The following is a 17,085-nucleotide window of genomic DNA, read 5'->3' on the forward strand; positions in this document are numbered from 1 at the left end:
ACCCTGTTATTAAGAACAGCTGCCTGCAATTACTGCAGGTTCAAATCTCACCAGACTCAAGGTTGACTCAGCCTTCTATCCTTTCTAAGGTAGGTAAAATGAGGACCCGGATTGTGGGGGCAATAAGCTGACTTTGTATAAATATACAAAAGAATGAAGGCTATTGCTTAACGCATTGTAAGATGCCCTGAGTCTCCAGAGAAGGGCGGCATATAAATCAAAATTAAAAAAAATATATTAATCAAAGATTGCTGACATGAGCAATTCATGTTATCGTAAAGAAAAGCTTTTTAAACGTGATGCATATTTTTCAAAATAAGTTTTATCAGATTTAACGCCGTCTGCTTCTCTGAAACTTAGTCCCCTCAGTTGGAAAATTGCAGCAGTGACCCACTGAAATTTCTTTTGTGCAATAACCACAGATCCCAACCAGACAGATAATGAACTAATTACATTGTGGTAGAAGCTCAAATAGCATAAGGCTTCATCTATAAATTTGCCTCTGTCTCTACACTTCGGAGAAAAATCTTCACTCTGTAATTAAAACAAAAGTATGAACATCCTTTTCTAATCAGGGCATTGGAAATTATGGCATATTATCTTTTTTTAACAAGTCTTTTGTTAAACTACTCAAAGACTTCATCCGGTCCAAAGTCAATAGTTAAATAGAGATTCCCAATGTTTGGGGACTAGAATACCAAGATATTGTCCTTTCTGTACAAAGATTAAGTTCCTAAATACAGGTAGTCCTTGACTTATGACAACAGTTGGGCCCAAAATTTCTATTGCTAAGCAAGGCAGTTGTTAAGTGAGTTTTGCCCCATTTTACAAGCTTTTTTGCTACAGTTGTTAAGTGAATCTCTGCCAGCTGGGAATGTGAATGGTAATGCCAGTTGTCAAAAAACATTCCAGCACCTGAACTTGATCACATGACCATGGGGAAGTTGCAGTGGTCATAAATGTGAAAAATGGTCATAAGTCTTTTTTTCAGTACCCTTGTAACTTTGAACAGTCACTAAATGAATGTTTGTAAGTCAAGAACTATCTGTAGTCAGGCAAGGATCAAGACAAGTACAAGGCAAGGAACTTGAAAAACAGAGTATCAAAGAAGTTGTTCAGATGCTGAGGACTTTGTGGTGGAATCACTGGTTAAAGGGGGAAATATTTTTTTAGCATGGAATTCTTGCATGGGAGGGAATGACAGAGGATGACATTATTGAAACCTTTATTTGCATCCCATGAAGAGATTGCAATCAGTCTGGCCAGCTTCTCGTAAATAGGTGATTAGCAATAAAGAAACAGCTTAGGCCAGTGACGGCTAATCTTTTCCGGACCGAGTGCCCAAAGCGTGCATGCAAACCCCCAAAATACAATGTGTGCACAGACCCTGCACATGCACCCCACCCATGCATGCACATGTGCCCCCCATATGACCCCTATCCCCCGTGCATGTGCACGTGGCCCCATGCATGCACCCCCCCTGCATGCGTGGCAGAGATCCGCAGACCAGCTGGCCAGCAGGAGGCACGCATCCATGCTCGGTGGAGCTGAGCTGGGGTGACAGCTCACGTGGCCATAGAGAGGACTCTATGTGCTATTTCTGGCACGCGTGCCATAGGTTCTCCACCACTGGCTTAGGCTTATTCATGGAGATGTTCTGGTTCCTTGTGCCTGCCACTTTTGTCCTGGAGATTCACAGACACACTCCAAAATATGGTCATCCTGATTAAAGATGGATTTTCCTTCTCCTCCTTTTCCCCCCCCTCCTCCTCCTTCTCCTCCACCTCCTCCTTCTCCTCCTCCTCCTCTTTTACCACTTCAAGTGTTGAGGGAGATAAAAAAAAATTGGTTCTTGTACTTCTCGCACCCTCAAACATTGTTATTTCTTGCTGCTGTAGTTGATGTAGAATTCCACCTCCTTCTGGGTCTGCCTCACGCTTCTTTCCTAACACTGACAGTCTTTAATTGCAAGTTTCCTTTCCAAGCATTTCTTGGCCTCTCTGTCTTTTCCCTGCATAGTTGAGTCTGAGCAGTGGAAGGAGAACTGATGAGCCAAGAATGGAATATCATCTATTCTGCTACAACTCTGGTGTTCGAGGCCAATTCCTCAGAATTGAGCCTGGGGATACTTCATCTGATCCTTGCTCCTTCTTCTTGGATGAAGGGCCACCTGAGAGGACCATGACAATGCCTTCCAATTTTATTCCCCTTTGTTCTGAGAGAATGAGAAAAGGCCGCTGGATCTACTAAAAGATCCAATTTCTCTAGCTTTCCATTCCCAAGTGTACAAGGGGACAACAAGCTGCAAATAAATGAAACAATCAGTCCCTCACTGCGGTAGCTTGAAGCTGAGCATGAAATCCTCTCTTGCAGATAATCAACTACATTATGAATGTATTTTGTGCATTATTTCAACCCAAGGTTGGATTGTGTTTTTTAAAAGCCTATTTACACACAAAACTGAGATCATTTTTCTTTCTTTCCCCAGATTACTTGCATATAGGTTTTTTGGAAAAGAGCTGCCATTCCGATGTGCAAATATTCCCATGTGAACTTTCAGATTCATGGGTTGAAAGGATTGGGCAAATTAATCTTTTTCTGTATGTTGCTGGGAATTGGAGGAATGGCAAAATCCTGATGCCTTCAACAAAGCATTTCTTGATTGGAAAAGAAGAAATGTATTTCTTATCTGAACTGTTAAGAATGGCACTTGAGCTTATTCAAGAAAGAGCCAGTTTAGAATGAAGGAGAAATTTCCTGTCAGTGAGAACAACTAACCAGTGGAAGAGCTTATCTCCATAAATTGTGGAGATAATTGTGCTCGATCACTGGACGTTTTTAAGAAGAGATTGAACAGTCATTTGTCTGGTATGATAACAGAATAACAGAGTTGGAAGGGACCTTAGAGGTCCTGTAGTCCAAACCCCTGCTCAAGCAGGAGACCCTATGCCATTTCAGACAAATGGCTGTCCAATCTCTTCTTAAAAGCCTCCAGTGATGGAGAACCCACAACTTCTGAAGGCAAGCCATTCCACTGATTAATTTTTCTCACTGTCAGGAAATTTCTCCTTATTTCTAGGTTGGTTCTCTCCTTGGTTAGTTTATATCCATTGTTTCTTATTTTGCCTTCTGGTGCTTTGGAGAATAGGTTGACACACACACACCCCTCTTCTTTGTGGCAGCCCCTCAAATATTGGATCACTACTATCAAGTCAGCCACATCCTTCTTTTCACTAGACTAGACATACCCAATTCCTACAACCGGCCTTCATATATTTTAGTCTCTAGGCCCTTAATCATCTTTGTTGCACTTCTCTGTACTCTTTCTGGAGTCTCAATGGCTTTTTTTTATAATGTGATGATGAAAACTGGATGCAGTATTCCAGGTGTGGTCTTACTAGAGCTAAGTGTGATATAGGGTTTCCTTCTGGAGATAGTTGGTCCTCTGATTAATTGTTCTTTCTGTCAGGAAATTTCTCCTTAGTTCTAGGTTGCTTCTCTCCTTGATTAATTTCCACCCATTGCTTCTTGTCCTGCCCTCAGGTGCTTTGGAGAATAGTTTGACTCCCTCTTCTTTGTGGCAGCCCCTGAGATATTGGAAGACTGCTATCATGTCACTTCTAGTCCTTCTTTTCATCAGACTAGACATACCTAGTTTTGGGCAAGACATCCCAAGACTTTGGGAAAGTAACCTAATGTGTTACCCATCAGCAATTCAGCTGGGCAAAATCTCATTCTTGTTTTGAAGAGATAGGAACCCTTGCTCGTGAAGTCCTGTACTAGAATTTTCATAAGAATGTACATTTAAAAAAAAAAAAAAATCTCTTCTCTGATAGAAACCAGGACAACCTTTCTGTTCTCTGGAGAAAGAGCAAAATAAAACAGCCACTTAAGCAGTTCCTTTCTTGCCTGCTTTTTCTTCCAGAAGGTTTCTGCTCTTGCCAAATTGAAAAAGTAAATATTTCATTCCTAATTAAAGCAAAAGCATTAGTTTGAAAGATGAGATTTCTTCTTCCCAAATGGAGTCACCCATATTTTATTCCTTTTCTTTCTCTGCAAAGTAGGAGACTCACAGTGCCGAGCAACTACTCACCCATATATTTTAGGGGTGATCAACCCCAACGATTGGCAATTCACGCTTAGCAGTGTGATTTCTGCACATTTGTTTTCTTTAAAAAAATAATTTCAGCTTTCACGAAGGCACTTATTCCATATTTCTGTTTGGCAAATGCATTTATGCTTTTTTCCCCCCCAAACAGTGAAAACCACATTAAGTGTACAGTTAAATGCAAAATGGAATTAAATGCCAAGAAATGAGAAAATGCTGAACTGTGACATTGCTGTAATATCAGATAGTTAAAAAAAATGTAGTTCACTCCAGGATTCATTAATTGGATGCTACATTTCGGTTCACAGCCACCTCTGGCTGGATAAAAATTTTATTGCTTGCTTTCTTACAACATATTCATTATGCTAAATATGGTTCCTTATTTTTTACATCACCATACTTTGTGTGTGTGTGTGTGTGTGTGTGTGTGTGTGTGTGTGTGTGTTTAGATAAATTTAGGGCTCAGAGACGATGCCTAGAGAATGGGCAGATAAGAAGCAGTGTAGCCCATGACTGGATAGTGGACAGGCTAAGGGCCCCCAAAGAGAACCTGGAGTAGACATATAAAATTGGGTGTCATCTCAATGATATCTTATCCCAAATGGATGGATCACCTCGTTTAGGCACTCCTCAAAGTATAGGTCGTAGTCTGGATCTCTCCCCGCCTATGAACATCAATCAAAATCAACCCCAGAGGAAGAAGAGCCTTGGTAGTACAGTGGTCTAAAGCACCCTGTTATTAAGAACAGCTGCCTGCAATTACTGCAGGTTCGAATCTCGCCAGGGTCAAGGTTGACTCAGCCTTCCATCCTTTCTAAGGTAGGTGAAATGAGGACCCAGTTTGTGGGGGCAATAAGCTGACTTTGTATAAAATATACAAAAGAATGAAGGCTATTGCTTAATGCATTGTAAGCCACCCTGAGTCTCCGGAGAAGGGCGGCATATAAATCAAATTAAAAAAAAAAAAAGAAGAAGAAGGATATTGGTCTATCATTTGTCTATCTGTCTGTTTAGCTCTCTCTCTCTCTCACCTATCTTCTATTATCTATCTACTATCTATCTCTACCTTCCTACTATTTTCTGATGTCCTTCCTTCCTTCCTTCCTTCCTTCCTTCCTTCCTTCCTTCCTTCCTTCCTTCCTTCCTTCCTTCCTTCCTTCCTTCCTCTTTTTTTTTCTTTCTGGGTGAGGCCAAGACAAGCATCATGAGACACAGATGCCATATTGCTTACTCCTTTTCTAGTATCATCCATTTTGGGAGGAGTTTGCTTGAAAAACAGCTATTAATTGAACCAATGTCACAATGAAAGCATAACTGGAAATTAGTTCAGATTAAGATTGAGCTGAAGTCCTTAATCCTAGCAATAGAGCCCTGGAACCTGCCTGTAACCTGAAGCACTGAAACATTCTATTTTTAAATATCGATAATGGAATTCTGAGAAGCTGCTAAAAATATTTATATGGATTCACTGTAGCAGGCAGACCATGTTATTATCTGGTGTATTGGGTGAGTCATGGTAGGTGTGTGGAGGATGCAGATGTTTTCCACGTTGTTGGCATCTCAACACAAACATTTCCCAGCAGTGAAGGATTACCTATAATGAATTGGAGCAGGATCTTGCGCATATGCCTGAAACTAAAAGCAATTCCTTTCCTGACCAATTTTCGCAGCGACGCTTTAGCAAGATTGATTAAGAAGAAAAGGACGTAGTTGCAACTTAACTCATTCTTACTAACTAAAATGAAATATATCTCCAAGTACATTGGACTGGAACCTCCTTGTCTGCTTTTTTGTGAACCATCAACATGGCGGATACAACATTGGCATTTGTAGCAGGGTGTTTCCTAAACCACTGCCCAAATCTTGATCAGATTGAGAACTGTCATATCTTGTACACCAGAGCAGGCTCATGGGAGCAAGAATCATACTGATTTCAATCAGGAGGCTTAATGATACAAATTATTGTAGAAACAAAAAAAATTATGGAAGTGGTACAAAATCTTGGAAGCTGAGATAGCACTAGCAATATTACTTAGACTTATATATCACTTCATAGTGCTTTATCGCCCTCTCTAAGTGGCTTACAGAGTCAGCCTATTGCCCCCAACAATCTGGGTCCTCATTTTACCAACCTCGGAAGGATGGAAGGCTGAGTCAACCTTGAGCCAGTCAGAATTGAAGGAGTCGAACTCCTGGAAGTGAGCTTGCAATACTAACTTACACAGAGGTAGGAACTTCTAGTTCTCTTTTATTAGCAGGGGTGAAAAAAAATCTCTTTGGAAATTTCTCATCAGAGAAGTCCTATCAGTTTTGTCTTGATTGATGGGTCTTTGAATATGGTTGAGGAGGAACAAAAGTAGACCTTCCCTCTCCAGCCACCTGTATGAGAGCAAAGAACAGCATGGCCATTTTCTACTTTAACAAAAGTGCCACCTTGTGGCTGCTATAGCCAGAAAAGGCCTTTTCACAGATTAGGCAAGTGAAGGATCTGACGTTCATTGCAATGAAAGTTGAAGTTGGCATGGTGGAAAACAAAGGGTGTCAGAACACACAAGACTGCTGTGTAAACCCAGTGCTGGGACCTTGCGTGGTCCTGTCTGGAAGAAAAGCAACAGCAACAAAATCTGATATCATGAAAAGGCAGAATAACCGAATAACAGAGTTGGAAAGGACCTTGGAGTCTTCTAGACCAACCTTTTGCTCAGGCAGGGAACCCTCCACCATTTCAGACAAACGGTTGTCCATTCTCTTTTTTAAAAACTCCAGTGTTGGAGGACCCACAACTTCTGGAGGCAAGTCGTTCCACTCATTAATTGTTCTAATTGTGCCTTAGCATTTAAATGCTTGGTGGAGCAGCGGACTAAAGCACTGTTAAATAGCACTTAGCTGCCAGCTGCCTGCAATTACTGCGAGTTCAAATCTCACCAGGCTCAAGGTTGACTTAGCCTTCCATCCTTCCGAGGTAGGTAAAATGAGGACCCGGATTGTGGGGGCAATAAGCTGACTTTGTATAAAAAAGAACACTGCTTTGGGGGGGGGCGAAAGCCCTACTATACAGGTATATACAAAAGTATGAACGCTATTGTTTAAAAGCATTGTAAGCCGCCCTGAGTCTCCGGAGAAGGGCGGCATATAAATCAAACCAATAAATGAATGAATGAATGAATGAATGAATGAATGAATGAATGAATGAATGAATGAATGCTGGGGGTTCCACCACACACCCACAAATGTGAATGATTGGATTCCTGAATCATCAATGGATCTTCGGTATAAAGCTGATTTTTTTCTACTTTGCAGCAAGTCTTTTTTCTAATGGGTGAAGCCTTGAAGTTTCTTCTTGTAGCTTGTTATGACATCTTTTAATTTTTGCATCTCCTTTTGTGATCTCTATTGCTGGGGTAGATTATGTCTTTCAGCTTGCTAGCTCAAAATCAAATAGTAGAAAACCTCACCCTTTACAATAGTCCTACACTACAGGGTTTTTTTAAAAAAATCAGGTTGCTGATAAAAGAGGTTTGCCTCTTTCTGATATGGAGGAGTAGAAGGACTTGTCCCTGGAGTGGGAAGCAGTTCTCCTGATGCAACCAGATTTTTCACAAAAGTTTACTTTTTCAGAGTTACTCAGCCACTTTAAAGATGTGTGGATTTTAACTCCATGGCTTTCTGGGGAGTTCTGGGAGTTAAATCCACACATCCTAAAATTGCTGAATTTGAAAAATACGGATTGGCAGTTATCCTGTCCTGTCTTATTTTTTAAAAAAGGTATGGAAGACATGGCAACTCTTCCTTAAGGTGGCTGAGGTTTCCATGTGGTCTTTGTTGCTTTTGAGGGGAGGGAAGCAACTTTCAGTAGAATTTTAACATTTTAATGTACATCCCTCAAGGAATTATCCTTTGCTAATGAAGAATATGACTCTCAGATCCTCTAGTGGTGCTCCTGTTGTAATTTTTGGATTTAGGGGCTGTCAATCACAAGTTTGAACTCTGTATTGGCGACAGGAAGGGCATCTGGTCAGTAAACACTCAGCTCCCTTCAGTTGCCTTGACTCCACCCTGATGCAAGGGATTATGGGGTCATTAAAAGACAGAGATAACGGCTTGCATACAAGTTATCAGTTTTTCCAGCATTGCTCGGGTTTTTACTACACTGTCTATCCTAAATTCAAATGACTCTTTTTTTTTTCTTATTGCAAAAGTTTTACAATTACATTTTCACCCCACTTTTCCCCCCCAACCCACCCCTCCCTCCCCACCCTAACCCCCCAGACCCCCCCTAACCCACCCCCTCTGACTTCCACAGAATATAATCCCATCAAAATCCCCCTTTTTTTTATAAAAAAAACTTGAACCCCTCCAACCCCCTATAATTTTTTCTCTCTTCACAATTCATACATTTCTATTTCTATATAACTTTCAATGAAAAACAATTTGATACTTCCTAACTTGGTATTTTTTTTTGCACATAATCTATCCATTTTTTCCATTCCCATTCATAAGTCTCTTGTGAGCGATCTTTTAAATATGCTGAAATCTTCGCCATCTCCGCAAAACTGGCCATCTTGAAAGTCCATTCTTCAATAATGGGTAAGGCTTCATTTTTCCAATATTTACCTATCAGTAATCTCGCTGCTGTTATCATGTACAATATCAACTTAGTTTCATCCAATGTAAAACCCTTTACTATACCCAATAAAAACAATTGTGGAGAAAATTGAATTTTTTTCTTCAAAACATTCTGCATAACCCACCATATTTTTATCCAAAAAGCCTTGACTTTCTTGCAATTCCACCAAACATGATAATATGTAGCATCTAGACTATCACATCTCCAACATTTTGGCTGAACATTAGGATACATACAGGATAATTTCTTGGGATCTAAATGCCATCTGTAAAACATTTTATAAAAGTTTTCCCTCAAATTCTGCGATTGCGTAAATTTAACATTCTGAACCCATATTTTCTCCCATGTTTCCAACATTACTGGTTCTGCAAAATTCTGTGCCCATTTAATCATACAATCTTTAACCAATTCAGTTTCTGAATCCCTTTCTAACAAAACATTGTATAGCCTTTTAATATGCATTGGACCTTTCTCTTTTATATGTCTAACCGATTCTTCCTCATGCAACATAATACCAGTTTTTTGGTCCTCTTTCCATCTCTGTTGAAGTTGATTATATTGTAACCAGGTTAAATTAATCCCTTCATCCAACAGTGTCTCTAATGTCTTTAGTTGCCATCTGCCCGCATCTGTAAAAAGAACTTCTTTATATAAAAACCCCCCGAGTGACATTATATTTGTATTCCACATAATATGACCAAGATCCAACCATAACGGTATTTTGTAATCCCATTAAATCGGTGCTTCTTCCAAACTCTCATCAACGAATCTCTAAGTATAATAAATTCAAATGACTCTTAATCCTTATCTCTCCAAAACTCCCAAAAGTTCAGATGGGAACTACAAATCTTTATGGAAGATACCAGCTTAGATCACATTCATTTTTTGACTTGGGTTTGGTCTTAGATGCTAGGCAACCATTATCATTCAAGAAATGGAAGATGAGTTCTACTAAATTGTCTCCCTTTTGTTCCTAGAAGCTCTAAGAACTGTTTCCATATTCTAGCCTTAACTAGATACAGATACAGTGTCAGCACTCCAAGCTATATTCACTCCAATGCTGACATAAGGAAGAGAAGAGGACGCTTGACTCTTCACCTACTTATTTTCCCTGAAGATATTATCCCCTAGGAGATGGGAGGGGAGGGGAGACATTCCTGTGAGCTGAAGTAGTAGATATGGGGAGAGTGACTTGGAAGATGGCCAATGAGACGCAGAGAATTGGGGAACGGAAAGGGAGAGTTTGGGGTCAGAAGGTCAGTGCTGACTATGATGGACTCGGGGACAGATTGTTGTGCTCAATAAATGAAAGATTTCATCAAAGACTATTTGTTTGGAAATGCAATTTATTTGAGACGACATTGTAACCTGACATACAGATTAACAGAATTGGAAGGGACTTTGTAGGTCATCTAATCCAACCCCCACCCCAGCCCAAGCAGACCCTACACCATTTCAAAGCTTTCAGTGATGAAGCTCCCACAACTTCTGAAGGCAACTTCTGTTCCATGGGTTGATTGTTCTCACTGTCAGACTACAAGAGGCTCAACTTAATGCTTGCAGTTCTTACCATGTTAATCCATCATAGAAGAGGCCCCAGGCATCAATACTGCTTCTTTCATATTGGGAGAGAAGTATAGTTCGGATTGGGGTTGTTGTTTTTTTTTGTTTCAGTATTATTAGATGTGTGGACTTCTACTTATTCCATTGATTTGCTGAGTGCTAATGGTTAGGATGTCAGCAGAGAGCAGAAGTAATATTGATTACTCCTTGCTGGCCCAAGAGACCTTGGTTCACAGATCTGATTAACTGATAATGTCATAGAAAAGGTGTAGTTCCACAGTTATTGGATCTTCTGTTCCAGGAATAGTTTTCAACATCTGAATCCCAGATGGTTATTATTTCACACCTTGAGATCGTGTAGGGGCAACCACCTAACCAGAATTATTATAAAATCTTTGCTCAAACTATACTTATCATCTTGCAAGGATTCATAGCCCATGGTTATTTGGTAATTTTATTTATTTATTTATTTATTTATTTATTTATTTATTTATTTATTTATTTATTTATTTATTAAATTTATATGCCACCCTATCTCCAAGGACTCAGGGTGGCTCACAACAATAAAACAATGCTTAACGCATTGTAAGCCGCCCTGAGTCTCCGGAGAAGGGCGGCATATAAATCAAATTAAAAAAAAAAAAGTCCCTTCCAACTCTGTTATTCCTTTATTCTGTTAAAATGCAATCTGCTGTAAAATAAAATAGATTTCCATGTTACAATAAATCCAGTGCTCCATTTTTACACGTTGGCTAAACGTTGAGGATGAGAATAACTGAAGTTTAGAAATCACCACCCCTACCACGTGAATCATAAAGTTCATATGTGTAATCTTGTCATAAGTCTGGAGACTCAGTCTGGGTTTTGCGTACTAGTATCTATGTGTATGTACAAAACGAGCGCCTAAATTACCAATGCAAAAACCTGCTTTGAGATGTCTCCCCTCTAGGGAATATTCGGGAGTGGAGCTAACAAGATTAGATGTGCATAGCTAAGCTCCACCATTTAGGCTACTTTGAGAGCTTCAGAGAAAACGCATTCAGTTGGGAGTTGGAACACCACACTTAACAAGTGTTTGTGATGGAATGTTGTTGGGATTCCCAGGAGGGAGGCAGTCCATTTCAGAGTAGCAAAAGACAGTGTAGCTTTTATAGTTTGTGTGGGAGAAAAAGGGTGAAGATGGCTCCTCTCTAACAGTTCCACAGTTTATGTGTTTTATGGTGCAAGTAGTTGGCTTTAATTTGGCAAGATTCCTGTCTATGGGTGAGGAAGAGTAGAGAAAAACTGTCTCAACGTGTCTTTCTTAATTTTTGGAGCCTAGCAGTGTTCCACAAAGGGAACACAAACGTAGCATTTTGGAAGGCACGGGCCTGTTGGATCACCCAGACGAGTTTGCAAAAGTGTTGTTCACAAATGTACAGGCAATTTTTGACATAAGTTTAGTTTAGTTTACTTTATTGTCATTGCACATCGTATAATGAAATTAGAGCCTTGGTGGCGCAGCAGACTAAAGTGCTGTTAACTAGCACCAGCTGCCTGCAATTACTGCAAGTTCAAATCTCACCAGGTTCAAGGTTGACTCAGCCTTCCATCCTTTCGAGGTAGGTAAAACGAGGACCCGGATTGTGGGGGCAATAAGCTGACTTTGTATTAAAAAAAAGAACGCCGCTTTGGTGGGGGGGGCAAAAGCTCTACTAAGCAGGGATATACAAAAAGTATGAAGACTATTGCTTAACACATTGTAAGCCGCCCTGAGTCTCCGGAGAAAGGCGGCATATAAATCGAACAAACAAACAAACAAACAAACAAATGCATGCCATCTTCAGTGTACATTATAACTATAAAAATCAAAACACAAAACACATCCTTCACATTCTATATCATTGAAAAGCCTATATTGCATTAATATTGCACTATACCGTAGAATTCAATATGGTTATTGCTCTGGGATAGAAGCTGTTTTTCAGCCTATTTGTCCTTGTTTTTATTATCCTGTACCGTCTGCCAGATGGTAATAGTTCAAAAAAAGGGTGCCCAGGATGAGATGGATCTTTAAGGATGTTTTGAACTTTCTTAAGGCAGAGGGAGCTGTAAAGCTCTTCCAAAGAGTGGAGAAGGCAACTATTGATCCTCTGGGCAATGACGTTGACCCTCTGGAGTGCTGTCCTATCCACCACTGTGAAATTGGCAAATTTGTTTAGCGTCTGTTCAAAGTTACAATGGCACTGAAAAAAGTAATTTCTGGCCGTATTTCGCACAACTGTTGGAGCATCCCCATGGTCATGTAATCAAAATTCAGGTGCTTGACAGCTGATTCATATTTGCGACGATTGCAGGGTCCCAGGTCAGTGACCCCCCTTTTGTGACCTTCTGACAAGCAAAATCAATGGGGAAGCCAGATTCACTTAATAACCGTGTGACTAACTTCACAACTGCAGTGATTCACTTAACAACCCTGGCAACGAATGTCGTAAAATGGGGCAAAACTCACAAAAAATGTCTCGCTTAGCAACAGAAATTTTGGGCTCAATTGTGATCATAATTCGAGGACCATTTGTATTTGAAAATAGCAAATTGTAAAAATAAAAGTACAAATGGCTCACCACATGAATATGTGGAATATGATATCTTGGAATATGACATCAGGAGTCTGGAAGATGGTGAGATAAGATAGCAAGGGCTCCACCTTTTGCTTCTTGTCATCATCTACATTTTTAGCTCCAGAGTTAGTTTCCAAACTAAATAGGAAGAGAAGGTTGTTTAAATAATCTTAAAAATCATCATCATTAAAATATTCAAATGGAAAGGAGTAGTAATGTCCACGATAAAGTATAAAAATATTCAAATAGCAATGAGTTACTGGGGAAAAAAGATAGGAGAAAGAGAAAGAAAGAGAGGAAATACTTTATAATTTTGTTTTTAAAATGTGCATTATTTTTATTTGCTTTTTTCATTCCCCCCTGCCAAATCTGTTAAATATGCACATGCATTTTTGCTTTTCATTTTGCTGTTTCTTTTTGCACATTTTACTGAATCAATAGATTTTTTTTAGATTATATCCTTTTGGACAAGAGATAGTATTTCAGAAATGACCTTGTTGCATTGAGGTTGTGGGAGATGCAATGAAATTAATACTGTATTTGAATATATTGTACCATTTGAATAAGAAGCAATTACATGGATTAGCTCAACTTTGAGATTTAATGTTTTCAGAGGTTTATATTCTTTTGAAGTTGATCTCCATCACATGGGAGTTGACATGAGGACAAAAAAAAAAGACTTTCAGGAAAAAATGTTAATATTCAGTATAAGGAAGACAAATATGTGGCTCTCATTATTCAGTGGTTTGCAGAATTAATTTATATAGATCAGCTATAGACCACTGTAATGAATCATGACTCATTATATGGTGCTGATATATGTGTGTCTGTGAATATATATCCATATCTTTTTGATTCCTACTTTATTTTTATTTTATTTTAGTGTTTTTATCTTTCCTTTATTTTTATAAATAACTCAAGGTGATGAATAATCCTAATTCTCCTTTATTTTCCTCACAACAACTCTGTGAGATCACCCAGATTTTTGTGCCTAAGGCAGGACTAGAACTCCCAGTCTCCTGTGATTGACCCAAAGTTACCCAGTTGGCTTTCATGCCTAAAACAGAACTAGAACTCCCAGTCTCCTGGTGATTGGCCCAAAGTCACCCAGCTGGCTTTCACGACTAAGACAGAACTAGAACTCCCAGTCTCCTGGTGATTGGCCCACAGTCACCCAGTCAACTTTCATGCCTAAAGCAGAACTAGAACTCATAGTATACTCATGATTGGTCCAAAATCACCCAGCCAGCTTTCATGCCTAAAGCTGGACTAGAACTCACAGTCTCCTGGTTTCTACCTAGTGCCTTAACCACTAGACCAAACTGGCTCCACTTTAGCCTTTTTTATATATATATAATTGTATGTGTTCTTTTTCTTTGTTCTTTTCTTATATTGAGCTTATTTAAAATCAACACAATTCTAGAACATGGACGGAGAAGGGTATGTGGTCCATACCTATAACCACAGGGGGCATGAATCATGCTATGTGAAAATTTTAAAAACACACATCCTGAACTGTCCTTTTTGCGTTCTAACCATGTTCGGGTTTTTTTTCAATTTGTTGCAGAGCTGGAATTCTGTGACTCTTCCCACATGTTGTGTGCTGGCTACCAGGGGGACCTGCATACAGTTTCTCAGCACGGCTATCCTATCGAGATGGGGTCGGATATGGATACCGAGACGGAAGGAGGTGCTTCACCAGATCAGGCCTTGAGGATGTGGATGTCGGGCATGAAATCCGAACACAGCTCCTGTTTATCAAGCCGTGCGAACTCAGCCTTGTCGCTCACCGATACCGATCACGAAAGGAAGTCTGACGGAGAGAACGGTAAAGAAGTAACCTTGGCAATCAATTTTAAGAGATCCAGATTTATTTCACTTTCCTTGCTTTCCCTTTCAGTATCCGAGTCCATAGACTTCTCCCAGCCATGGTTTCCTTTAATCTCAGTATGTTGAATAAACCATAGTTACTTGGCTTTATGCAGTGCACTAATCTTCAAACCGTGCTTTATAATTCATAGTGGCGCAGTGGTTAGAGTGCAGTACTGCAGGCTACTTCTGCTGACTGCCGGCTGCCAGCACTTTGGCAGTTCGAATCTCACCAGGTTCAAGGTTGACTCAGCCTTCCATCCTCCCGAGGTCGGTAAAATGAGGACCCAGATTGTTGGGGGGAAGAGGCTGACTCTGTAAACTGCTTAGAGAGGCCTGTAAAGGACTGTGGTATATAAGTCTAAATGCTATTTCGATAGTAGTTGTATCTCTACATGGCATTAATCATAAACAAACTGTAGCTTAGAGCAGAATTCTCCAAAGTGGTCAATACTGACCTCCTAAGGGTCAGTCAATGCTGTTACTCATAGCATCACAGGTAGTCCTCAACTTACAACAGTTCATTTAGTGACTGTTCAAAGTTACAACATCACTGAAAAAAGTGACTTATGACTGTTTTTCATACTTACAACCATTAGAGCATCCCCATGGTCACATCATCAAAATTCAGATGCTTGGCAACTGATTCATATTTATGACGGTTGCAATGTCCTGGGCAGGGCCTTCTTAAGAGCATTATGGGCCCCAGGCGAAGCAGTGTACTGGGGCCCCTATGAGAACTACTCACAGGAATAAAAATGTAAATGGTCGATAAAATTAAACATATATTTGCATGTTAGTATTAATTTTTTTTATTATTAATTTTTTTTAATTTGATTTATATACCGCCCTTCTCCGGAGACTCAGGACAGCTTACAGTGTGTTAAGCAATAGCCTTCATACTTTTGTATATTTTATACAAAGTCAGCTTATTGCCCCCACAAACTGGGTCCTCATTTCACCTACCTTAGAAAGGATGGAAGGCTGAGTCAACCTTGAGCCTTGGAGAGATTCGAACCAGCAGAAATTGCAGGCAGCTGTGTTAATAACAGGGTGCGTAGACCACTGTACTATCAAGGCTCTGCATTAAAAAAATGCAGTAAGATGTAATAAATACGTTGCTGTATTTATATGACACAAGGTGCATTGAAGGGTTAACAAACACAGATTAATATGGGCCCCCTATGCTTGTGGGGCCCATGGGCAAGTGCCCATCAGGCCCATGCGTTAAAACAGCCATGGTCCTGGGGTCATGTGATCCCCTTTTGCAACCTTCTGACAAAGAAAATAAATGGGGAATCTGGATTCATTTGACAACCGTGGTACTAATTTAACCATGGCAGTGATTCACTTAACAACTGTGGCGAGAAAGGTCATAAAATGGGGCAAAACTCACTTAGCAAATGTTTCACTTAGGAACAGAAATTTTGGGCTCAGTTGCGGCCATAGGTCGAAGACTTATCTGTATTAGTGAAAATATTAATTTATTAGCTGCACTCATCAGCCCCGCTTGCACTCGTCTCATAAGTCCTTCTTCAAAGATCTGGAAGGTCTTGAAATCAGTGGTAAAATCCTCCGAGGTTTGCCACTTGTTTGCTGAGCGCGCTCATGGACATTGAACACCAAACACACGTTGCGCATGGGTGCATGCACAGTGCACACCAAATGCACGCTTCACACGGAAAAAGGAGGCTTATGAAGGTAAGTAGAACAGCGTGGGGGGGGAATAGCTGTGCCGCGCAATTTAGATTTGCTAGAAAGCAGGATTTCCTGCTTTCTAGCAAATATAAATCATGTGGCACAGCTGATCATTGGAAATACCAATTTGGACGAACCGGTAGCATTTTTTAAAGGACCGGTTTGCCCGAACCGGTGCAAACCGGTAGCATTTCACCCCTGCTTGAAATCATGCCTTGGCCCCGTCTTCTTGGTCAGGCAAAAGTGGGTGCAGCTTGGGCAGAGAAATCAGTCTTTGTGTTGTGTCTTTGTACTGCCAAACCTTTGCAGTAAAAGAGGAAATGGTTTGCCTTCTCAATCCCTTTTCCTTTCCAGTTCTCTTTTTTGAAAACAAAGTAGGCAGAAAGGGTCAATTAACTGGGTTTTCCCTGTAGCATTGCTAGCTTGGTAGAGTTAGGTTAAGCTCGCACACAATTGGGTTGACTTTGGGCTGTTAAATTATCCGGGAGGTTAATTGACTGGATTAATTCTTGTTATTTTCACAACACATTAATATACACACTCCATTAACCCAGTTAAGTGTTCTGTGGGAACCAGGCCTGTGCTCCTCTCGCTTTTCCTCATGCTTGCACACAATCAGT

At 40.1% G+C, this 17,085-nt stretch overlaps 1 protein-coding gene across 7 annotated transcripts in view; it reads left to right on the forward strand.

Moving 5' to 3' along the window:
* TENM1 (teneurin transmembrane protein 1) overlaps nt 1–17,085 on the forward strand; it is a 1,253,741-nt gene that overhangs the window by 974,059 nt on the left and 262,597 nt on the right. For all 7 annotated transcript variants that reach the window (XM_060692076.2, XM_060692082.2, XM_060692081.2 and 4 more), the window contains one exon: nt 14,466–14,726. In XM_060692076.2, coding sequence (XP_060548059.1) covers nt 14,466–14,726 — 261 coding nt within the window. The remainder of the gene's footprint in view (nt 1–14,465; nt 14,727–17,085) is intronic.

The sequence above is a fragment of the Pantherophis guttatus genome, chromosome 12, assembly GCF_059756535.1.
Source record: "Pantherophis guttatus breed Tessera chromosome 12, ASM5975653v1, whole genome shotgun sequence".
NCBI lineage: Eukaryota > Metazoa > Chordata > Lepidosauria > Squamata > Colubridae > Pantherophis > Pantherophis guttatus.